At 44.5% G+C, this 26412-nt stretch overlaps 1 protein-coding gene across 1 annotated transcript in view; it reads right to left on the reverse strand.

Annotated features, from left to right (window-relative positions):
* LOC147659246 (AP-2 complex subunit alpha-2) overlaps positions 1-26412 on the reverse strand; it is a 272868-nt gene that overhangs the window by 81943 nt on the left and 164513 nt on the right. Inside the window, exons 14-16 of the mRNA XM_086951859.1 lie at positions 10601-10729; positions 6337-6500; positions 2651-2728 (exon numbers count right to left, since the gene is read on the reverse strand). Coding sequence (XP_086807985.1) covers positions 2651-2728; positions 6337-6500; positions 10601-10729 — 371 coding nt within the window. The remainder of the gene's footprint in view (positions 1-2650; positions 2729-6336; positions 6501-10600; positions 10730-26412) is intronic.

A 26412-nucleotide genomic window follows, 5' to 3' on the forward strand; every position in this document is an offset into this window, starting at 1 on the left:
ATGCCTCAAACATCTCAGTTATCCATGCAGTATCTATCTGGATTAAACCAAATTGATGTAATAAGTGTGTTAGAAAATTGCAGTGGTGCATGTCTTACTTTTTGTTTGATATATGTTCCAGCGAGATCAGATAAAATCCCACCCAGGGGTTAATTAGCTGCCCCGTGGAATGTCAAGTGTATATATATCTCTTTGAATGACTAGGGCCATTCTTGACTTCACCCTATTATTGACCATAAACAGAATTACAAAGGACTTCACTCTTGAAAAACGAAGGTTCAACCAACCAAGACCACAGCCTTTAGCATGTCTTACCAGAATGGCTTTATCAAAATAAATTAAAGTCCTTTACTCAGCCATTACATGACAGATGAGGGCCCATCATAAGTGTGTACATAACTTGGTAGTATTTGGTTTAAGGTACTGATATTTTACACTCAGAGGTGAAGACTGCTCACTGCCTGAAGGCTTCAACTAAAAGCATGGGAAGATGCCTGCAACACTCAATATCCCATCCCTCTTGATACATTACTCCTTCAACTGTCAATTCCCTTGGTGGTTTGGCCACTACCCTGGTGAAGTTGTGTTCAGAGTATTCAATACAATATCTACAAAATGTGGATGCACCAATACATCCAAGTCTCCAACCCGATGTATGCATCTTGTGCAATTACTTCACCTGTAATGGGACCAATCCAGCTTCTTACATTACCAGACATATCGCCTCCTCCACCCACTGCTACCAGATTACATCGACAGACAGAAAAGTTAAGGTAGGTTAATTTGGAAACCTAAATTATCTATCCCTTGGCCCTGCAGCCTAATTCACTACTCGAAGCTGAAACTAAGCACAAGGGCTTTCTGTATTAAAGAGGTATTCAAGGCACATGATTACAATGCCAGGGTTTGATATGGTAAGCTTAAGTTACAGAAAATGCAAATATAGACTGAGAATTTAAAGCAGGTTAATGAGAAAACCTAAATTATTCAGTGTGACACTCACATACTAACGCTAGTAACCTCGTATACAAACTGCACCAAAAACTATTTTTCAAATAATCTTAGCTAACAATGCACTATTCTCTACAGACAGAACCTACATAAAAGTAAATGTTGACTAAATTTATTTAAGGGCTGCAAAATTGTAACAGTGAAAATGTGGCCATGACTAACTTGCTTCATGGTTCAACTGCACTCTTTGAAGAATGTGCAACGGTCACCCTTAACATTTGGAAGATTAATCGAATGTCTCTTTGCTACATGAAGCTATCCCTGCAATCAGCTACTTATTGTTTGGGAAAAGGACACCCATTGCAATCCGTCAGCTACTACTGAATTTTGTTGACCTATCATTGAGAACATGATTAAAGGTCACCTGGGCAGGACATCAATTGTGACTGATGCTGATCACCCTTGGGTTCAGTTTGAAAAATGTGAAAGCAGGCAGGTTGGCTACCAAGGCTTACCAAACAAGAGCAGAAAACATTCAACAAGAGTCCTGGGTAGCGGGCCGTGATTAAGTAACTGACATTCATAACAGATTTTTAATATGAGCAGTCTCGAATAAAATCTGCTGTTGGCCTGAAGCTGTACCGTTAACCCTTCATGTCCTATGACCACACAATATCCCTTCGAACATGAATCAACAGAGCACAAATAATGTCACAGGAGGGCAATTTAAACATTTAACATGGCCTCCGACTGGAAGCCAGCACAATGTGAATGGTCACTAGACTATTTTCTCCTTGGAAAATTCACATGAGCAATACAAGTCGGACTTTCTGATTATGGTTTCAAAACCAACGTTTCTGCAATAAGTTTGCACACTCCACATCAAACTAGAGGCAACCTACATCAAAAATCCTAAAAACCAATGAACAGTAATGAGTTGGGTAAATAGAGCAAATTCAACATAACATCATTGAGGTTGGGGAAAAAAAACATTTCTGCTATAGGTTTGTAGATGCGTTCATCCAGGTGTCATTGCTAATGTACACAAGATGTAATGAGTGGAGTAAAACACCAGGGCATCCACAGTGATCTGTAAATGTCTTAAAAGACCAGTAATCCGTGTGAGTTAAAAGTATTATCACCTTTGTAAACTGAATGGTTGGACTAAGTAGTATTGCATTCTGTTCACAAATGGTTTAAAAATGGAACTGGACTGCTGTACGAAAGTTGTAGTAGGTGCTACAGATGATAGATTAGGACCCCCCCAGAGTGAAGTAACCACGATTGAAAGTTTAAAGTGCAATACAAAAGGTAGTTGCTGAACGACAGAAATAATCACCACTTTTTGCAAGTGCAAACCAAACGAAGCCATAGAGTAAATCATAATATATGTCACATTAAGGTGATTTAAAAACTAACTGCATGAGTTTTAGACATACAGCTATGTAGGTATCAAACTTCACTTTGACATATGGCTTTGCTACTTAAGTAGCATACACAAACTACTAGCCATTTGGTCTATGCTCAGGAAAACAACTTTCGCTTTCCAACAAAACACAGAAACATGAAATACGAATGAAGTCATGGGTTCATGCTTCTTCCAGGATATGTGAACTTAAGTGGAAGTGGTGTAAGATCTCCAGTTACCAAACAACACAACAGCAGGAGGGTGAGGCCCTGCAGGACCGAGATTGCTTACTTGTGGATCAGTTCATCAGCATCATGCACAGCAGCGGCAGGTTCCTCAGAGGCCACCTCGGTGGCAGCCGCATCAGGGCTAAGTCAAGCAGCAGAAAGAACGGAAACAGGAAAGGCAGCAATAGAGAGGTCAACAGTCAAAGAGTTAGTACAGAGAAAGGGAAGCAGTGGTGTAGCTCCAGAACTCCCACCCCACAAAAGACAACAGATGTTAATATGTTAGCAGCGCTATATCTCACACAGACAGAACACAGCAAAGCATCACAAACTGGTCGCTACTTCATGCCATGACCAAAAAAGGCTAGATAAAGGCTGTGAAATGGCCTGTGAAGGATGCAATTGTATGGCACCTTCCGTATAGGCTGTGAGACTGTAGAGGGAAAATAGAAAAAACTTAAAAAGGTGTAAATGGAAGAATGAAAAAGGGGTGAAACCGTTGTAAAAATATGGTGTGAGCAACCCTTCGGAAGAGACAGCGTGCATAACAGCAAAGAAAAATAACATTAAAAACACGCGATGAACAGTCGTTTCATTTTATAGATGGTTTAAAAGCAAAATTCCTATTTTACAAACTGTAAAATAGTCGAATATTTTAGACTTCAGTGTGTCTACCATATTAAAGAAGCAGAAATGTTCCAATAGTAGCTATGAAATGCTCAGATTTGCCATGGATTTGGCCATTAGGAGTAAGTGAAAAGTGCAAAAATACATAGGGCAACTGCATAGCCAACTTCAACATTGACCACGGATGTGACTAGTCACCAAAGTCATGGATAACACAAATGATGATGACTGGAAACGGAAAGCGATAGTTAGGACAGTAACACCACCCAAAACTGTGAACTTCTCCAGAGTATGTCTACTTAACATATTAAATAAAGTATTGTTGTATTATGCCATAAAATTGAGACACAATGGTGTCCTTCATTTTAGTTTGCAGGCATTTCAGCATCAGGATGGCCACAAATTGACAGCCATAACTTTACAAATTCAGGAAAAAGGATCTCTGAACACTTTAGAAAACTGTTCACCTTCATCCTATAGATTAATTATAGGACTTTCGCCTGGGTCCTTATCATGTATAACATGGTCTCAGCCCTCAAAGCTGGTTGCTTCCTCCATCACAAGAGGATTTATTAATCAGACATAGGCTGAGACCTTTGCGGTTTAAGTCCTACTCTTTAATATTTCTCAAATTAATTTTAAGCTTCTCTAATTAGTTATTTTTATTAGCCATTTCATTGAAGTTTTCCTGTCACTTTGTTTAGGATTAACTGGACATGAAACAGGAGAAAGCTGACATGGTGAAGATATCTATAACCATACATTGTCTTCCTTCAGATAATAACATTTATAAAAAAAAGTTTCTAGCCTAAAGGAAAAAAAATGTGTCTGGCTTTGAAGGTAACATTTTTTCAATATACTCAATAATTAAGGCAAAGAAAAGAGCCATATTGCAACGTAATCGGCTGCATACTATTGGGGAGTGAGATCAGTGTGCCACAACATTGTCTGCGATGAAGAGGTCGTCCTAAATAAATAAAGCTCGACTTTGACAGCATCATTTTTGTAAAAATTGTAATACAGCACTTCTTACTACACGTCTACCATTTTAAGCACAATGCATAATGGATGTTGCTATTATCCAATGTAATGATACTCCAACCAACACCGTAGGAAGCACAGTCTGCCTTGCCAGGATTCAAACTTTTGTCCTTCAGATTGATAACTGTAGATGTCAATAGCGAGAAAAAACGCAAAAAAACAGATTGCAGAGTTTTGAGCTAATAGCAACACTTAGTAAGCAGGATGATACCAAACAACCCCAACAAGGTCAGGCGTTCCCCGCGTTCTCAGTTTGCTTTCAACTGGGTCACACATTGGAAGATCCAAGGCTTCAGGCATCTTCTAAAAATAATTAGGGATGGAAGTTGCAGGGATGCCAGGAGGTCGGGCCCTAAAAAGTGAAAGATGCCTAGACCACCACAAGAACAAAAATCTACAGAATATGTGCATTCATAATTAGCTCAAGCCCTTGAATATAAAGTTCCATTTGATTTAAATGAAGCACTGTAAGTATATTACGAATATTTACCGGCATGCTTTCAGTGTATCTCCTGAACGGTGGCAGGCTTTGCAACTGCAATTGACAACACTTCATGAGATTTTATGCTAAATATATTTCAAAGTCAAAATTAGTTGTTTATTCCATTTCATTTATTGACTTCATATGATGGTTCAGCTTTGGGAAGGTAATGTTAGTATACTTAAACTCACACTGAACGACACCTGGTGGACCACCGAGCTCGGGCCCACACGACAGACTACACCCGCAATTCTGGCATCATCCAGGAAAGCAAACTAACCATGAAACGCCAGATAAACGCAGTTGCCTCTGCTTGTTTTCACACTCTTTGCAAGCTCCGAAAGATCTTCTGATGGATCCCGGTCGACACCAGGAACACAGTCAGCCAAGCCCTAATTGCCAGCCGACTCCAAGATGGCAACACCGTCTATGCAGGAATCACCACCCAACTCCTGAAGAGACTCGAGAAAATACAGAACAAAGCTGCCAGACTCCCCATCAACCTCCCCAAATGGACCCAAATCGCCCCCCACCTCAGGAACCTCCACTGGCTCCCCATCCAGAAAAGATGCTAATTCAAGATACTGATCCACGCCTAGAATGCCCTTCATGACCAAGGACCAGCATGAATCAACTACCCCTGGAACTACCACCAACTCTGCAGACACCTGTGCCCCACCTCCCTCGCTCACATTTTCTACATCTGTCGGAGTAACAGCTCAGGACGTTCCTTCTACCTCGCTGCAAAAGCCTGGAATTACCTTTTCCTGCACCTCAGTACAGCGTCCTCTCTCATGGAATTCAGAAAGGGATTCAAGACCTGCCTCTTTGACTGATTGTAGAAGGATCCTAGTGCATGCTACACAAATCCAGAATGGTTGATTGACTTCATTTCACCTCATGGACTCAAGTAACATCCAGGTATTGATGTGCACAACAGCTTTTACTGCAATTCTTATTTTTTTATGGGAATATTTACTGATTCCTCCAAACAGGCCTTTTCTTGATGGCTTTAATTGAGATTAGGCTTCAAGCTTTTCTAAGGAAATGTGTTTCTTACCTTTAACAATTCCTCTATTCTGCCTGTCCATCTTCGAAATAATAATATGACTTATCAAACCATTATGTATCAGCATTAAAAGAAGAAACCAAATGTTTTTAGATATTTCTCTTTTTATACTCTCCTGTGTTGGAAGGGAAACCCAAATCATTGCTTTGAATGCTACAGATATACAATTACCTGAAGTGTTCAAAGATACTTGCCCTTTAAAGGATGTCCGTTTTGGAGAATTCAGGGTAATAACCGGGAGATGTTTTGCGTGAAGACTAGTTATTTATTGGGTAATTTCATAGAGAACTCCACAGTCTTCACTATCCCAAACACCGGAGGGGTTGGGCGATAGTGTTAAAAGGAGTGGCCAGAGTCAGGCCTTCAAAAGAAAATACCTGTGGAGTGAGAAACTGAGCGCTTGTGGAGCAAAGACACCCTATATTTTTCATGCAGGCCACTTTAAGGCGTTATCCTATGATGGATATGTCTAAGGCACTTTATAAAGACAAGCTATCATCAAAATAGATGTTCATCAGCATCTGGGAAATACCTTGCAAAGTTGTCTTCAGAGCCAGCAGCAAGAGGAGCCACTGCAGAGGCAGCGTCAGAGAAGACATCCACTAGCAGGCTTGCGCTGGAGGCCGGCGGTGGAGCAGAGTTTGTGGACGGAGCTGCACCCAGGCCAAGCAGATCTGCAGACGGCGAAGGTGTAGACTGCAGAGACAAAAGAGGATATTTTTCAAATTGATTGCAAATCACTAAAAGCGATTCTAAAAGTAATCTTGGGAAGAAGTCATATTAAAAAACCTTATAGATGGTGCATAATGCAAATGCCCACAACCTCTGCACTTCATCAATCCACCAAATTCTGCTTTCAAAAATATGCACTGTACAGTGCAAGCATAAGCCACTCACATACTGTAGCAAAATCTTAGCCCACCATATTTTGGTAATGCTTGATTAAATCTCATGCAGCACAGAAAAACAGATACTTCACTACATGCGCTCCAGAAGATCCTGGAGGTTTTAACGTTGACAGACAAGGTCAGCAGCATAAACCCCACATCGTATTAGTTCACAAGGAATGACCAGAGCTAACAGTTTTCTAAATAATATATTGCTCATTTGATAGTACACTACATAATCAAATGCTACTACATCTAGGGAACAGCCATTTTGTAAAGTGGTAATGCCCACTCAGAGATAGAGGTTGTGCGACACTACAACGCTGACAAATGCCACACATGCCTTTACCACACTTTTTTTACTACAAAATGTTTTTTTTTCTTTAATCTGTTCTATTAGATTTTCATAAATAGGGCAGACATACACAGTATACATTCCTTTTGATATTGGCCATTAGGTGGGTACATTGATACTGAATATACATCAAAGCAGATTTAATCAGTATAGATCCACATTTCTCACTGCAGCGTACACATATGACTGCTGTGTGTGTTTGTGTCTAGAACATTATTCACTGGTACTCATGGAGGTTCTGTGGCGGCTGATTGCAAGATACATGTTGGCTCTCTTAGCTTTCTCTGTGTAGTGGTCTGTGAATTGGGGAGGCGGGTAATAATATAACAGGGACAACTTAAAACATAACAGGTGATTGTGTGCTAATAAATCGGAGAGATCCCTGGGCCCCCGGCCTGGTGTGTCCTCTACATTGTCGTACATAAAAGGGAGTCTGATATGTTGTCTGAGGGTCAGTATTGGGTAACCCACATTTAGGTCCACCTCCTATTTACTCAAATCTGCGCTTTTTGCAGCCACTGCCCTCCTCCTCGGATGTGTGCCCCTAAGCAGTGGCATTAGTTGATCGTGAAGCCTCTGTGTTGGTATTGTGTATGATTTGTAGCTCTGCAAACACGGTTTACTACACCATGTTTTACTATGCATGTCATTACCATGCATGGGAGGTATATATAAGGTAAGAGTTTTACACTCACACACAGTATAAATATATATGTATCATGTGATCAAGGCTATTTTGGTGTGGTCGAAACGAGTCATAGACAATTCAATTTAAATGTAATAAATTTATCATTTTCTCCACTGCATCATTTGGAGTCTGTGCCCGCTTCTTACGTAGTTTTGACATTATTGGGATTACTTGCACGAAACCATAAAAATTCAGCAGTTAGTTATCTCAAGTAACTATACCTCACACCCCCGCCATACACCGCTTTCTCATCAATAAGTTTACTGCAAATGTTGCAGTGATATTATTAATACTTTCATAGAAGATGTCATGAGCGATGTAATATGTAAAGGTAATTTGCAGTGTATGACGAGGGCATGGGTTATAGTAATTTTAGGGAAAGAATTACTTGAGCTAACTAACTATAACAAATACATTTCTATGGTTTTGTGTGTAAAATATGAATTTAACTATAACGTCACTGTAATTCCAAAGGCAGCCAACCAATAAAAGAGGGGGGGGGCGCACACAGCATCTCCTCCCTGCGATAATGTCCGCCCTATAGACCCCATCCCATGGGGCTGGCACATTTTGTAGGAGAGGCACTTATCCCCCTCCTTGGGGCCTATTGCGGGAGCCAGCAATGCTTTTGGACAGAGGGAGCTGCTAACATGCAGCTCCCTCTGTTCAAAAGCAATTCTGCCCTGCTTCGTCGAAGCGAGAACATTTTTAATGCCATCACTTCCATGGAGCGGAAGAGTTTGCTATGGCTTGGCAGGAGCACCAAACAAACTGAAATGACCCAGGAGTGGGCACCCCAGGACATTGCTGGAGCCGGCCCTGCGGGGTGGCGTTTTCCAGGGCTCTGGGAGGGGGGCCGCGCAGCCCCACTACCATCTTGTATATAGCCCCAGGAATGTGGTCCCCGGGGCCAGGGGGTCCGCAGTGGACCCCCTTAATTAGTGTGAATCTGAGTCCCCAAGATGGCTGCCAATACTTCCTGCTTGAAGTGTTGGCAGCCATTCAGAGCAGTTCATTTCCCTTCGAGAAGATTTCTCAACCAGAGATGTCACTATAATTTTAAACTTACATTTCTCAAAAACTACTGAACGGATTTACACCAAGCTAAAGGCACTCCTTTGAACCAACATCTACTTCCCTGCCAAATTTGGTTTAAGTCAGTTCAGTGGTTCGGGCTGTAGTTGTAGCTAAATGTTCCTATGGGAATTAACATTACAAGTGCATTCTTATTTTGCGCCCTAAATTCGATCCCCACTGCACAGATTACCTCCAAACATTTCATGCCAAGCAGAACCTACCTTCATAATTTATTGGGACAATTTCATGATGATTGGTCAAACGACGCCAAAGTTATAGGCAAATCAAAAAAAGTTTTTCCTATTAAAACTAGGTCCTAACTATAACTAACTACTGCTGACTGCCAGTAGGTAATATATATCTTTATATAGAAATATATCTATATATAGATAATATCTATATATAGATATATATCTATATACACACATGTACTGTCACATTTATTTCCTGCTTTCTGTATCGCACTTCATTGGGAACCAAGGCAGTTGGTCATATGAATAATTTACTAATGCACACGGATATTACCAAATGGACAATAGAAAATGGAGACAATCAATTATACATTTGCCAAGGAGAAACATCGTTTACTGTAAAATAAGTGCAGCACATCTAATTTCTTACTTTCCAGAATAATAACTGGGGAATGGTTCTAGATTACTTGAAACAGAAAACGAGCGGGATTGGCGATTCTCTGGGCTACTTGTAGCAATCTTTCAAGGCGGAGTCGAGTCTCCAGATGAATTCACACAAACTGTCGGAAGGATAAAAACCGACAGATTGGAGGTGAAGGCCTGGTCTCCCCAACCACTCACAACCGAGGATGGCAGCTCGATGGAAAGATAAGAGGTAATTCAGTCTCCACACCCATTCATACCAGAGGAACTTTTAGAGGATTAACTCTAGCAATTAAGAGAGCACAATTCTGGATGGAAATTCAAGCTTCCGTTTCTAAGGGGCCACCGGCTCAGTAGGCAAGATGTAATCAGTGTGTTTACCGTCTCCTTTATCATGCCCCCACCAATGCAGTACAACTAAAGACTTAAGTCAAATTACTCTCGAATCATCTGTGGTGTTTTCTCACTACAATACCTCTTAATCCCACACAACTTGATTTACCCCTCTCATCCCCTTTTTTTAGCATCTTGAAACCAGACTTTTCTGGTATTTGCTGTGTAGAGAAAAAAAATAGTTTCCAGTTTAGTTCAAGGTCCAACTACTGAGGAAATAAACTCTAAAGATAAGAAAATGTTTCAACTTTTCTTGCCTTGGCATTCATTAAAACCATAACTTTTCTATAAAAAAAAAAAGGAGATGATGCTTTTCTCTGAACAAATTAAAACTACAAAGCTAAAGACTGTCCAGCCGTACTGGCTTTAATTGTGATTTCCCCTCGCGACATCCGAAGACGATGATAATGGAGTAGAGCCCTTGAGTTGGTGAACTGTTAACGTCACCGACTGAGCCAAATGCAAGAAAAATTAGAATATCAGATTTGGTTGACAGTTGATTAGTGCAACAAACAGTTTAATCACAAAGCAACATTAATTCTACTGCAGTTAAAACAATACTAAGGAAAGTTAACACTCCCTCAGACCTGTAGCCCTGCTTAAATACAGATCAGTGAAACTAAGACTGCAAATGCAGGGACAGACCACTTGCTGACCCTGGATACCTTCCACTATAACCTCTCTGCAGGGAAAAACTCCATGCATGTGTTAATCAAAATGTGGCATCTGCGTCATGCAGGCAAGCAACTATAGACTCCAATCACAAGACTGATCTGAGAAACCTCAAAGAGGATGGTTCCAGGGTACGGATGGGCTGTGATTGGCTGCAGGCATCTGCTAGAGCAGTGAGAAAGCAGAAGGGAAGAAGGTCGTGGTCTTGCTACCGTACCAGGCAGCTCAGCCAAAAGGTCCTGGATCACACGAACGTTGTATAAGAAACAACGTTGCCAACCGGGAAAGATGAATATTGAAAAAACATCAAACAATGAAAACCTACACAAAAGCACTACCCACAAACATGAGGAAATATTTTAACAAACCTGGAGGCATGCAAGTAACATTTCTTTTATTTAGACTAAGGTCCACTTAGACGTACATGTCTGATTTATTGTATCATTTCAATTAATATTCCTATTAATATTAACAGTGACCATAAACATGTTCCTACTCTAATCAAACTCCAAGGCCACCCCCCTCAGCTCCCCCCAATCAGTAGTGTGCTACTGGAATAACCAGGGGCAGCTGGTTGCCTCACCTACCATCATCGGGGAAAACTAAAGGGAGAGCATGAACACCAATTGAGCAGTTTAAATAAGTGCTCACTGCTTGGTGCTCCGCCATGAAAATTGAAAGTTAAAATATGTAAAATATTTATATTTTTTTTACTTACTTGGTCTCCGAGTCTTCCAGCGCAATGTGACCATGTGCAAAGCTGGGCGAGAACTATTCCTCCAGGCACAAGCGAGGAGGCCGGTGACATCAACCTTGTGGGTTTCAAATGGGGCGATAATGAATTGGCCCAGGGCGCGGTCAGTGGAGCACCATTCAGGGTAATGGGAAGGGGCAGTGCTGGCTCACAGTGCACTGATTGCAGGGGGTGGTAACAATTGCAGCACTCCTTTTAACTCCGTAAATTAGGCTTCTTGATTGGGTAAGGCAGAGGCCACCGGGAGTGGCTATTCATTTAGTTTCAGTTTGGCAGGCAGCTCCTATGGAAGGGGTGTGTTTGTTGCTGGAAAAAGAAAGGTAATAACAAAAAACAGAAAAGTTCCTGAAGGAATTATTTCATATCATTTAGCGATTTATATAAATGTCATAAAAATGAACATCATTCAATAAACAACCGGAGATTATATTTATGTAATCACTGAATTTATGTCATCACTTAAGAAATCAGCATATGTAAATATCCATATGACAATTCATGAAATGGCAACTAGAACAAAAAAACTGCTACTTAAATTCTTCATATGAGCAGTGCTAACAGAACTCGTCTGTTGTAGCGAGCCTTGGATATTTGCTGTGTTTAAATCCCAGTTCAAATTCCATGCAGGCATTTTAACCACATGGCTGCTGCAGTGATTTTTCCCCAGTGCTGGAATTTGCCATTTTGCTGGTGTCATGACGAGCTCAGCTCGTCATCAGCACACGACACCCGTGGGTGATGACGAGCTGAGCTCGTGATCAGCATCGAAAGGGTAAAATATGCCTGAAAATCACGATTGAGAGTGTGGACCGGTCTTCCTTTAATATACAGATTGAGGAGGACTGAATCATTGTGACATTTCACTTATTCATGGTGCAACATTGGTCCTGAGGATGGTCTTGTTTAGTCATGAAGTCTGAGACCGAAACGTCGACGCATTGACACTGTTTTGCTAAATACCATCTGACTATGTATTGTAAATAAATGTATATAGTTGGTAACTAATGTATATATGGCATAAACTGTATATATTGTCCATATAATGCGCAAAGGTGTCTGTTAGCACTGCTCATATGAAGAATTTAAGTAGCAGTTTTTTGTTCTAGTTGCCATTTCATGAATTGTCATATGGATATTTACATATGCTGATTTCTTAAGTGATGACATAAATTCAATGATTATATTAATATAATCTCCGGTTGTTTATTGAATGATGTTCATTTTTATGACATTTATATAAATCGCTAAATGATATGAAATAATTCCTTCAGGAACTTTTCTGTTTTTGTTATTGATTATACCCAGTTCCGGGAGAATATTGGGTTGCCCTCTTCTGTGAATATGGAAAAAGAAAGGTGCCTGCAGCCGTGGTTTCAAACCACACGCGTGCAGGTAAGCCTTTTCCCTTTTTTGAACCTCAGGACTCGGCCGACCTGCTGTTAAAAATGCTTGTAAGGCATGCTGGCACCGGCTTCTTGCGTTCGTTCGGATACTTTTTTTGTAACCGAAGCACCAAGCGAAAGTCTTGCCAAGATCACACTGTGTCTAGTGGTTGCGCTGTGTTAGTTGAGCTAGAAGTGCTCAGTTTCACACCCGAGAGAAAGGACTGAACTTAAAGTGGGGAGATAAGGCGGCTGCTCCAGTATCACTACGTGTCAGGTGCTTGAAGGGTGGGTGTGAGGTGGGACAGGGGCCATTCGTGCGGTCTCGCGTGAGGTAACCGCTGAGCCGGGTTTCCACCTCACAGCTCATGCGGTGTCAGTCAGCAGTCCGGTAATATCGCGGGTGCATCGTCAGCCCGTTTCCCCGTTTCTCTCTCAAGGTCTGTATTATAGCATGGCATACGGACAGTGAATGGGAGATGTCAAATGCCACTGCTAAACAGTCAAAACTGAAAAAATGAGAGATATTAGCATTTGAAACAATATGTTAGCACAGTTGAACGATACAAGTGCTTACATGTGCTGTACAACTAAAATCGAGACAGTGACAGTAAAAGATGAATTGTGCGATGGAGTTTTGTCTGACATTTTGATTTAGTGGTGACAAATCATAAATAACGCTAGTGTGTGGGCACTATTTAGCATCAGTGGAAGTGAAGATGTATGCAAACGACACTGGGGAAAACTTTATTTTTTGGGGTATTAACCTTGTGTTTAAGTTGTCAGGGATTTATGCAGCAGGGACTTTAGCTTGTTGAGCTAAGAAATATGAAGTATTGTGAATATGAAAATCATGCTAGCTAATGTAAAAACCATCCCTGGTTATAATAACGGAAACATTGTTTTAATTTACTTCCACATTTATAGTATCCTAAAGCTATGTTACCAACCATAGGTGAACACAGGGATTAACTTTCATAGAACTGAGAAGCAATGTAAGGATTTAAAGCTCTCCAATTTAATGATTAGTAGGGAATTTGGAATACAAGCGTATTATGCTCATATGCTAATTGGGGCATTGTACAACAGTAATATGATGCCAAAGTGTACTATATGGCAGTGTTTTGTACCTCCAATTATTATTTTCTGGTTTGTGTGTTATAGTGCTGTGTTCACATAGCTCTTTTTGACTGTTTATTTCCTGGGTCTCCACATTTAGTGCTGTGCTCCTGTGCTTGCCAAACTCCACTTTGCACGTTTTACCCATTTTATCCTCAGGCTATTATTGCACACATTATGGTGTTGTGTCACATGTTACAATGGACACGTGGCAGTGTTTCTTTGAGTGCCGCGATTCTCTAGTGGATCCTTGGAGTCTATAAGCACCCTTCAAGGAGTGAAGAGGTTAGATCTTGCACACTTGGAACAGTTTGGTGTGGCAGTTTACGCCTCACCATTTTACAAGTACACCAACCGCCACTGGGATTAACATGAAATCAGAATCTTTTCTAGTTCTTAGTTAAAAACAGGTTGAAACATATCACACTGACTTAAGAAAACTGCTTTTCGGTGACCCTGAAAAAAGATATAATAACTACCAGAAGCATTTCGGCTGCAAGAAAGGTTTGTCACTAAGGGCTAGAAAAAGTAGGGTGTAGCTCTTGAAAGCAAGAGAAAGCTGGCAGATCAAGAAGATAGACCCAACCAAAGGTTTGTGAAAGGCTCAGTTACCCATGCTCGTCTATAGAATGAAGGCACTTTTGTTATTTGATGATAAATACCTTGCATTAAAATGCTATATTGGTGTTAGATGTAGTATTATTTTCAATATATTTTCTCTGCTCTTGTAGGTATTGAGTACCAATGTAAGTATCTGGAGACACTTCTATGATGTCAAGGGGAAACCTACACGCACCTGAACTGGATGTCATTTTGATTTTTTCACTTTTAAGCAGGCGTGGACTATTAAAGTTCAGCCTTTGAAACTTATTTCATCCAACTCAGTGATTATTTCAGTCACACGAATCTCTAACTGACGAATCTCCAACGTACAAAACTATTGCTAATTATAAATAGCAGTTGTGCAGCACACATCTCATATGGATTCACATGCTGTAAATATAGTAGCACCCATATCAAGGAGAAGGCAGTTGTAGGAAGTCTAAAATAAATTCTTAAAATATGCTAGCCCAACTACACCAGGTGGGCCATTCCATAGCACTCCTGTGAGAGTAGTTTGCATAAAAACATCAATGTGCCTGCTTTCTCCACTGTGAAATATGCCTTGCTGTTCCAATCAACTGGCTGCCAACCAACTGTTAACACTTTAATATAATGAATTTGTCACCTCAGACAGCCCAACAGAGGAATGGCCGTTGGAGGTTTTGCAATTTGTCTGCCCATTCTATTTAGTTAGCATGGGCGGACAAATGGCAGGTTATCAATGCCTGTCACAGTCAGGTAAAACCTGGCAGTAAGGAGGAGTAAAAACTGCAAAATGACCTGAAAACCATGGGAAAAAACTTCCTCTTGTTATTTTTTTTTTTAATCCTTCTTTGGGATTATGTTTAAGAACATGAAAAACCAAAAAACATTAATTTGACATGTTGGCAGAGAAGTTTGTCAAACTTTTAATGCATTTACAGGAACTGCCATGACCGCGGTTCCAGGAAATGGAAAATTAAGGACGAGCTCTTAGTGGAAAGTGGAAAAGTATTCAGAGGTGAGAAACTCATTCCTCCCTCTTGTTATTATGAGAAGATCATTCTAGCTGCACATTCTGGTAATCTTGGAGCAACTATTACAAAAAGGAAAGTCAGGACTGATTTCTGGTGGCCCAGAATGAATATCCAGATCGAGAACTTGGTAAAGCAATGTTCATGCTGCAAGGTCAGCGACAAAGTCTTAGCACTCGAAGGTACAGTTAAAGCCCCTGTACCCCCTCATGGCAGAGCTTGGAAAAAACTTGGCATGGATTTTCTTGGACCATGCCATGTTCTCCCTTCCGACTAAGTACTTTTTAGTCCTCATCGACCATCTGTCCAGGTGGGTGGAAGTTGAACCTATTTCTACACCCAATTCCAAAAGTGTCATCAACTGTTTGAATGCCATTTTCCTCAGAGGGTTATCCCGAGGAAATCCTCACAGATAACAGCATCCAATTAGTCTCACTTGAAATGACCTTATTCCTGCACTCCTGTGGCATCAAACACACCAGGACTCCTCTCTACCATCCACAAAGTAATGGCAAAGCGGAAAGGTTCAACAGGATTGTAGTGGAGTGTGTGCAATCAGCCTTTAGGTGCTTGCACACACTTCAGGTTTGCCCAAGCAAAATCCCAGAGCACCAAGCAAATGGAAGGGGCACGGTTCTCTGTACAGATGTGCCTTGGGGAGGTTGGGGGGTAACAAGAAAAAAAAATGTACTCACTGTTGGGCTGCTAGGACACACGAAGAAGCTACCTTTGATTCAGTGACAGATGGCAGTTGATAGTAAGGAAGTCAATAGGCAGGATCCCATCCTCGTCGCCAGTGAAGGGATGGCATGACGCAGTAGTAGATTTCAGTCAAGAGGTTTATTGAGGGAATACAGACAGCCGTCCCAGCTGATGCAGTAAAGGCACAGACAACAACTGCCACTGACAGAACACTCAGGGCAGAGATTCTCCCAACATTCTAGATGACATCACAGAATGGATGCCCCTCTGCCATCATCATATCACCACAGTCTGTTTAGGTGGCAGATATCTCTAAATTTGGTGGCCGGAGTACCATCACTATGGTGGGAGTAAAGTACTCTGCCATGCCGCCGATACATAATACATCCGCCAAACTAAATCAGGCCCTAATCTGTCATCTCAAAAGTGTTATTCATCTGTCTTCGTTGCTCTGTCCATGACGAAGATTTCTGTCAGCACGGTGCGGGGATGCCCAATCCTTGTCCCTTTCTGGGCTGGGGTCTTTACCTGTCCGGGGGAGGTCTAAAGGTGACCCATCTGAAATCACCTCAAATTGCCTCTTTTGCATGTCTCGGACAGCGGAGGGCAACAAATACAAAAAAGCATTACTGTGGACAGGGCTTGTAGTGGAAAAGCTGGATATAGGCAGACAATGGAGTATGCAATGCTTAATTTGAGCAGGTGGTGGCTACCTGCACTGGTTTTTGCTTCTGGTGCGGGCCACGTCACTCATTTTTGGGGTAGGTGGGGCTAACTGTCCCTCATTTCTTTGGGACTGGCATTCATTTTTCCTCATCCAATTTCCCTAGATCAAGAGAGGAAAAACAAAACTGAGATACAATGAGAAAGATAACGACGAAACGACGTTATAAGGTAAGAAAATATGAACCTGCAAGAGAGATTAAAGTGCAGGGAGTGTCTCGAAGTAGGTTAAAGAGGCATGAGGTTCGTTCCAGGCTATGAAGCGTTGGTATTCCATGCGCCAGTGACAAACGTGGGCTTCTGAACAAAGCTTTGGCACCGGCACTTATTCTTTAACAAATTAAGCACTGGGAGGATGGGTGATGCCCCACCCCTGGGGGAGTGGAAAAAGGGACTGGACAAATGCATGTACCTGCTCAGGCCAATCTATGCTGCAAGGGGTTGCCTGCAGAAGCACAGAAAGAACTAGGGGTACTGGTACGATACAGGGGGATCCTACTGCACCACAAACCACTCTCCTAGAAGTCCAAAACAATGAGGAGTAAACCAACAAAACCGAATGATGCAGCCTAAATCTGGATAGCGCAATCTGGGCACCTGTCGGCCCATGGGGAGGGACGGAGAGGTGGGTGGGGGGGTTGGGGTGGTGAAGTGCAGCAGTCACTCTCCTTTTTCTTTGTGATTAATTCAGCAGTCGTGTTTATCATGGCATGATTTGTGCTTACTTCTCTGGACAATGCAAGTTGAAATGGCAATAAAATGATGAAAAAGCGTTATTCGTTCATTTGTGGCAAAAAGATAAATCTTGGGGCTTTCACGATTTGCAAATACAAACGTAAGAAATTCTTCTTGCATTTCCTGTGAAAAATGGATTATACATTTTGAAAAATTGCGTGTGATGTCATTATCATAATTTGCATTAGGCAGTTTCATATGTAGATGGGTCTTTGAATTTCTTGTTCAGCATTCAATCATTTCAGCCTAAGCGATTGCTTTATTTGCTGACACACAACAACTAGATTTTCTCAATTTCTTTTTTGACTGAATTTACTGCTTGTCTAGCAGTTCTTGTACAGGGTCATGATACTTAGGCTCTTAACAGATAAACTACTACACTAAAATCCACAAGGGAAAAGGGTCCTAGGGAACATGTTTAACGACCTACATCAGATTGAATCCCCAACACCTAATTACTATTTTTTTTGAAAATCTGTTTATTAGCATAGTGATCAGAGCAACAGTACAGAGTTATTATTGTATTACTGAACCAGAATGAGACATGCTCCTATATGCACGATAATAGCAGTTACATTATACATTTTTGATTTTGTTGTGTTTCTAAGTAAGTGTACAAACCCCGTAAGAACCGGAATAATCCCTCCCTCCACCCTCAAAAATCCCTCCAGACACTCCTACTTTATGCGCGTACATATCAGGTTGTACTTGGCTGCACCCATATTTCAGTTTTTCCCAGAAGTATCATTCCATACAGTCAGACAGAGGCATAAGCATGAACATCACAGGATCTCCCGTACCATTGTCTAGTGCACCACGTTTGGTAACGGTACATGGAAGCTCAATAAAGGTAGGACACATTTTAATGTATGGGTATCGAATCATTAGAATCCCCATCGTCCCCTGCTTCGAACATCCCCAGTATGGCAAACCAGTCCAGTGAAATCGGCGTTTTCCTAAGGCCCCTACGTTCCTCTCGCTGTAGTGCTTCACCCTCCGCTTTGCCCCAACGTGTCACTTCCGCTTTCCATAATTCAGGATCAGGTGGCCTGGGTGATTTCCACCTCATCATGATTGCACGTTTTGCCAGCAATATGGCCATGTCAGTAAAACGTGTTGCCACACTCCTTGTACGCACCGCTGGTCCCAGCCCCAGGAGTGCATATTCTAGAGTGAGCGTTTGTGGCAAGGCGCCTGCTCCGGTGAGCAGCTCATTAATAGTGGTCCAGTAATAGCCCAGTTTGGGGCAGATCCACAACATGTGTACCAGAGATGCGTCATCTGCGGCGCATCGGGGGCATGCCTCGACAGCGTCAGGGAACATAACGTGTATGCGGTGTGGCGTTAAATAAGCTCTATGTAGTAGCATCAGCTGGATGAACTTAAACTTGGGGTTCCTGGCTACCTTTTTGGGAAATTGGAGGATACGTTCCCATTCCTTGTCCCTTAGTGACCTCCCTATATCACCTTCCCACTTTGTCCTGAGAGGTGACAGTGAGACCGCTCTCCCTGTTCTGATGCTAGCAGTGAGCCATTTAGTTAGGTGGCTTCCCGTCCCCATGAGATACTGCATCGTTGGCAAGGGGTTTGTGGGTGGTTCCACTCCCTCATGTGCCCACCTTCTCGTTACATAATGACGAAGGCCAGCATGCAGGAGGAATGATCCCCCGGGGACACCATCCGTGGCCCTGAAGTCTTCAAAGGACAGCATTTGTCCTTCGGCAAAAAGGTCTCCAATATGTGTGACCCCAGCGTCGTGCCATGACATAAGTTTGTGTGTTGTGAGTGGTCCCGACTCCAGTGGGATACCCAATAGTGGAATTGTGGGGGCATAGGATGTCGTCGGGGTTGAGTATTTCAACGCCTTCCGCCAGTATTGGACTGCAAGTCGGAGAAGCGGTGGGGTGTCTCTCGGCAGTTCCGAGCGGGGTAATAGGAAAACATGAATTTTCCCTTTAGAGTGATCTTCCTCTGTCATGTTCCGACCCGCTAGCCAATAGGGCAGCCATTGCAGCTGACATGCGAAGTTGTAGGCCCTGAAGTCTGGTACTCCCATGCCTCCGGTTCCGGAGGTGAGCTGCAGTTCAGCAAGGCCTATGCGCCTTCGCCCTGGTCGCCATACGAGTTCCGTGAGGAGTGTATCTAGTATTTTAAACGTCGCGGCAGGGATCAGGAATGGCAAGTTGGTGAAATAGTAAATGAGGCGGGGAAGCATTACCATTTTGGAGATGGCCACTCTGCCGGCCACCGATAGGGGCAATGACAGCCAAAATTGTATTTGTGTTTTCAGTGCTCTCATAGCTCTTCTGAGGTTGCCATCTATCATTACTTCGGCATCCCTGTAAATGTGTATCCCGAGATATCGGAAGGTGGTGTCTGCCATTTGAAATGTATGTGGCGTGAAGGATAATGCAGCGGACAAGCCAGTGGCAGCAAAGGTGAACCCGTAGGACTTGGGTTCGCTTATGGTGAGGCCTGACAATGACCTGAAGTCCTCGAATATTTTAGGTATAGGATCCAGGGTGCCCCGTAGATCATGGAGATACAGGATAATATCGTCGGCATAGGCGGACACTATATGTGTCGTCCCACCTCTCCGAATGCCACAGCGGGGAGCCGCTGTCCGGAGCTTACAGAGCAGTGGTTCAAGGGCCAGGATGAATAGGAGCGGGGAGAGTGGGCAACCCTGCCTGGTGCCTCTTGCTATGGCTATTGGTCCTGAAATGTGTTTGGATGTGCGCACCCGAGCCGTGGGGCGGGTGTATAGTAGTTGGACCCAGGCGATATATTCGGGTGGAATCCCAAATTTCGCGAGAGTAGCAAACATGAAATCCCATATGAGGGAATCAAAGGCCTGTTTCAGATCCAACGAGATGCAGCCCTCGGAGCCCAAGTCCGCCGGGTCTCGTAGCATCAGCTGGGCAAGTCTTCTAAGATTCATGGCCGTGCTACTTCCCGGTACAAAACCGCACTGGTCAGGGTGGATCAGTTGCGGAATGTATTGTGCCAATCGCGTCGCTAGCACCTTGCTCAGTATCTTATAGTCGGTGTTAAGGAGAGATAAGGGTCTGTAGTTAGCCAGGTGCATTCCATCTTTACCCGGTTTTAAGAGGGAAGTTATTAATGCTTGTAGGGATGACTGCGGTAAGGAGTTAGTCCGCAACGCTTCCAGATAAATAGTGTGTAAGCGTGGGGCTATGAGGTCTATGAATGTGGCATAGAACTCGGCCGGAAGGCCGTCCGTCCCTGGGGCCTTGCTCCTCGGAAGAGCGTGTATCGCTTGCCTAATCTCCGCGACAGTAATATTAGGCTTCAAGTCCTTGCTTTGCCTGTCGGTGAGTTGGGGTAGTTCTAAATCCCTCATAAATCCCTCTAGTGCGGTCTTGGAGCGGCGTTGGTGGGGGCCATAGAGTGTGGTGTAGTAGTCTTTGAATGCAGTGTTGATTCCTACTTGAGTCGAAGCCAGCATTTCTGCCTGGTCTAATATTTCCAAAATTGGATGGTACACTGGGGAGTCTCGTATAATACGGGCCAGCAGGGGGCCCGATCTATCCGCCTGTGTATGCTGTCTATTAGTGTATTCCTTGTAATCTAATAATCTCAGGTCTTCTAGCAGTTCAGCGTGTTTTATATGTGCGTCCTGCAGTGGTGTGAAGTGTGTGTTCGTGCCCGCAGCTTCACTCTCTAGTGTTGCCAGTTTACCTTCTACTTCTTTTAGATTATCGATCACTTCCCTCCTCCTGCCCACCCGGGTGGTCATTGCCTCCCCTCTGATGAAGACTTTGAAGGTGTCCCACTCTATTTGTCGGGAGCTGGCGGTATTAGTGTCGAAGTAGGACTCAATCTGACAAGGACGACCTGAAGACCGTGTCTTCAAGTAGTTCCGTGGGTAATCTCCAAGTCGGGATGGGAGCCAGTAGTCGGCCCCATTGCCAAGTAAGCTCGACAGGGTTATGATCTGAGAGGGTTTTCCCCATGTGTTGGGGCTGGACAATCGGAACGGGAGCAAAATATACGGTCTATTCTGGTGTGCAGTTGGTGCGGTGGGGAGAAAAAGGTATATTCCCTGTCCAGCAGATGTGTACTGCGCCATGCATCCGCCAAATCCCATCCCTCCGCCCATTGTGCCAGTGCGTCCGCCTGTCTCCTGCTTTCCGTGGCATGCAGTGGGGGGTGTGACCTGTCCAGAGCAACATCTAGCACAGCGTTTAAATCCCCTCCAATCACCCATTGATGATCTGCCCAATCCGCAAGGACCCCATTGACATTTACCAAAAACTCCGATTGGCCTGCATTCGGTGAATACACACAACCAATCACAACTGCATCCCCATCCAATAAACCCCTTACAAACACATATCTACCCTCCTTGTCGATTCTCTGCTCTATCGGTTTAAAGGGAACAGAATTACGAAGCCAAATAGCTGCCCCCCCTAAAGAATGCTGAATAGGACGTAGCGAAGAGTTGCCCTCTCCATTTCTTGCGTAGTTTCATGTTTTCAGAACAGTTCAAGTGTGTCTCCTGCAGGCAAGCTATCATGATTCCCCTACGGTTGAGTTGGGCCAGTATCCTGTGTCTTTTGTGAATCGAGCCCATGCCCCGCACATTCCAGGTGCACAAGTTATAAACATTAAGTGGCCCTATGACTGACCGTACAATGTAGCAATGTTGAGCTCATGGGTGCCCATGCCAGATACATCTTACTACAGGAGAGGAGTGTCGTGCAAACAGTTAACCCCTTAACATAAAGGTCCCCAGGCCAACGGGCTCGGGAGCCGAACCAAGATGCCCAACGTGGGCATAAGTCAAACAGTTCCATGTGCATGTGGTGGGGGGAGTAGACCACTCGTGTCTGTCTCTTACTGGCCTGTGGTGGCATGGTAGCCTTCAGTAAACCAAACCCTCCGGCAACCCACCTTTGTGCAGAGAGTGAGATCGTTCATACATTACCACCCGGATATCGTTCAAAGTGCTGCTGTTCAAAATTCTTCTGCCATCTGCGCCGTGATCTTGGGGAACAGTTGCAGGCTGTCCGCCAATCCTGACACCTCGGTGTGTGTGTCAGAGGTGCTGGTCTGGTCCCTGGCTGTGCCCGCGTCGTGAGCGGCGAGCGCCTCTCCGTCAGTTGCACCACTGATGATTGATCTGCTAAGCGGTCCTTTGCAGCTTGTTCCCTCGGTGACGACCTTGACGAGGGGGCTTGTCCAGTGTTGGAAGCGGTGTGTCTCCGGTCCGGCGGACTCCGATGTCTGTCGCTCCTGGTGTCGGCAAATGGGTCCTGCGAGGCCGGTGGTGTCAGTGTTATCTCCATCCACTCCTCCGCCTCCTCCGGCGAGTCAAAGAAGTGTGATTTGTTACCATGTAGAATCTTGAGGCGTGCGGAGAACAGGAGGGCATATTTCAAGTCTCTCTCCCGTAATTTGCGCTTCACCCCCATGAAGGTGGACCTGGCTCCCTGTACTGTGGGTGTGAAGTCAGGATATACGGAGACATTCTTGTCCTCATAGCGTATCGGCGCTTTCTCTTGGGCCACTCTCAGCAGTGTCACGGTCCTTGTAGTGAAGAAGGCGCGCGATTAAGGGACGTGGGGGCGCTCCCGGTTGTGGAGGTCTCGACGACATTCTATGCGCCCGTTCCACGCTGTATAGGGCGGTAAGATCTTCCGGACCCACCATTTTCCTTAGCCAGTCTTCCACAAATTGGGTAGGGTTTCTCCCCTCGCTTCATTCCGGAATGCCTAGGATGCGGACGTTGTTACGGCGGGCTCGTCCTTCCGCATCGTCCACCTTTTCCCACAGCTGTTTGAGTTATTTCTCCATGCCTTCCAGCTTCGCAGAGTGTTCCGTCTGCTGAGGTATGAGATTGTTCAGCGCTAGTTTTTGCTCCGAGACTCGCTCCGCAAGTTTGTTATGATCTGCTCGGAGCAAGGAGAGGCCCGTCGCCATGCTGTCTATACGTGATTCCAGTGCCTCCCGTGTGGCACGTATTTCATTGAGGATGAGATCCAGTTTGGCGTCCTGTGATCCTTTCCCTGTCGGCGGGATAATGTCCACGTTTGAGGAGGCTAGTGGGTCCTCCGAGCCGGTGGATTGCATGTCCGTCGGTGCACCGTGGTCTTGGGCCTTGCCCCTGTGCCTCCCCATAGATCTAGTATGCAGGGTGGCGTTGTATGAAGTGCACTCACTGTTCCCGGCCTGTACAGCTTGCTACACACAGTGTTATAGGGCAAGGGCGTCTATGCAGCCACCAGTGCCAACGTGGGGGAGGCAAGTAGAGAGTAAGTCCCCAGATCAAGCAGAGTCAATGGTGCTGTGGCTATGGTAGCGCCTCTGGTGGGTGTGGTGGCGCCCTGTGAGGGATCCTTCGTGTGGCTATAGTTCTGACCTCGGCGAGGTGACGAGTATGGGCTATGGACCGCAGGTGGGGGGTCCGTCAGAAACGGGAAGGTAGGGAAGCGCCACACACCCGACCCAGCAGAAGGGATCTTGTAGTTAGCAGCCCGCCACGTGAGCCGTCGTGCAGCTGAACCCCTCAATGGTGCTCGGGGGCCCCTCCTGTGGTATTGGGTACAGGGGCCGTGCCGGTGTTGCAAGTTGTCCCCAGCGCCACGGTTCCCTTGTTGTCGCAGCGTGCTTCGGGTAGGGTAAGGCGTCGCACCAGTTTCTCAAGGAGTTCGGGACCCAGGGTGAAGGCAAGATGGCCTGTAGCACCGCCGTGGCGCCGGATCGCGTCGTGCGGCCGCCGTGTGACTCAGGCAGTGGCCTCGGACTCCCGGGTGTCAGTGTTCTCTTTCCCGTTTCCCCCGGTCCCTCACTCCTTACCAGGACTCAGGCGAGCGTGAGCGTATCCGTGTTGTATAGGCGGGCGCTGGGCCGGTCCCGGCGTCCCTTCGGCTTCGGGCGAGGTAGACAGGTCAGGAAGGGTCCCTCTGGGGTCTTCAGCGCGGGGGGGAACAGTGTGGTGGTAGCTGGAGCAGGTGCCCGCCGCTGATTATGGGCGCGCTGTCAAGCTCCGTGTCCCGCTCTTTTCCGGGTCCCCCTTCGCAGTCCTCCGGCATCTGGCTGCAACCCGGTTACCAGGCCAATCGAGGCCGCGGCTCACCACGATGCAGCAGGCCCCAGCAATCGCCGCAGTCCCCCAGCGTCTCCGGCGGTGTCCGAGGGAGGCGGCTCACAGTCACTGCTCGCCGCTCACCGTCACTGCTCGCCGCTCACCTCCCGAGGCTCTGGGCACAATATTGAGGTGGGTTGCACTGCAGGCAGTCAGGATAATTCGCTAGTTTCGAGGGCTAAGGACGGAGCTCTTCGACTACACGTCCGCCATGATCGGCTCTTGGCCACGCCCCCCAACACCTAATTACTATAACATAAGGAATCTGGTGGTCAAAGGTGAGTAGTAGAACTAAGATAGAGAGGAAATGCAATTGCTGATCATGTGCCTTACTAACAGATGTGTTACATTCACTAAAGTAGACTATTTTTAAACTGGGGAGGTGACTATTGGATTTCCATCAACTGCCCTTCATGGCCAGTGTCATCATTTGGAATTCCAGCTCCCCTGTCACAGCACCCCATTCAATCAGGAGGGGACACTGATCTAAGCGTATCAAACAGAGAGCCAAAAAAACAGAAAATCACAATTGTGTGACAACAAGCCTTTAATCCTAGATACAAATGCCAAAAAACAGGGTAGTGCAAAACTAGTGAAAAGTTGAAAAAGGGTATGGCGGCAAACAAGAAACTTTATTAAAGTTTGCTTCCAAACCTATTAAAAAGAGTGCAGGAGCGGCTGTCAACAAATATGCAGCTGATTATGGTCAACTAGTTTCAGCCAAATTGGGCAATTTGCCCTGGCTTTCTTCAGGACCGTCTCAAATTTCTATCTACTGCAATTAGTGATAAATAAACAAACAAAATGTGCACACTGTGAAAATTCTAAATACCTTCATACATGAAGGGTGAGTTTGACACCTGTCTTGTATGAGGTCTTTGCCTCACCTCATCTGGTGCAAACTCAGATTAAAGGAGACCCGGCCCTCTCAGTCGGTTCCCCGGGTCCTGTCCCGAGTCAGTGGGAGGTCAGAGAAAGACATAACCTGGTTCAACTTCCATGTAAATGTTTTTAGGGTATGATGAGCTTGATCTGTAGACTGATATCCACCAATTTTATGGTGGATCGCACAGACACACAAGACTGTCAAAATATTCAATTTAACATTGCTTGCTGGTCTCGCCTAAGAGACAATGCCTGCATGGCTTTATAGTGCCAACGTTTATTCCCTCATCAGTGACTGACTCAAACCTCAAAAGTTATATCAATAAGAAAGCAGTTACTCTATTGCAAATACTAAATTCCCTGCCAACTCGTTATGCGACCTGGATCCGTTGTAGTGATAAAAATTAATTTTGAATCAATAGCTGAAAAATACTTAGCGTCTGCAATTGTACATCATGCCGGACCCAACCAAAAACTGTCAAAATGCTCAGAGACTGCTTTTGTGCTCTGTTACATGAGGCTTAGTGAAAGCATTGTGACCCAGAGATAATTCAGGTATCGACATTCACAGAAAGGCAACAGTAGAAAACCTAATATTAACATAGTGCCATATTGAGGGGCACAGTAGGACTGCAACTGATATATTAAAAGATACGGAGTCATTTCCTATAAGGCTTGGTTTCAGCAAATCACAAAAACTACCACATCAAGTACTAGACGACACAACTATGAAGAACATACAAAAATAGAAAACATTCATGCTGCAAACTCTAAAGTACATTACATTCATTAGCAAATCGTGTATAGCGCTTCCCCACCAACAAAGGCTAGTCACCGTGATTTGTAATTCTTTAACTGAGCAATAGGCTTAGGAGACAAAAGTGATACATTTAGA

Source organism: Lissotriton vulgaris, unplaced genomic scaffold (genome assembly GCF_964263255.1).
Source record: "Lissotriton vulgaris unplaced genomic scaffold, aLisVul1.2 SCAFFOLD_1329, whole genome shotgun sequence".
NCBI lineage: Eukaryota > Metazoa > Chordata > Amphibia > Caudata > Salamandridae > Lissotriton > Lissotriton vulgaris.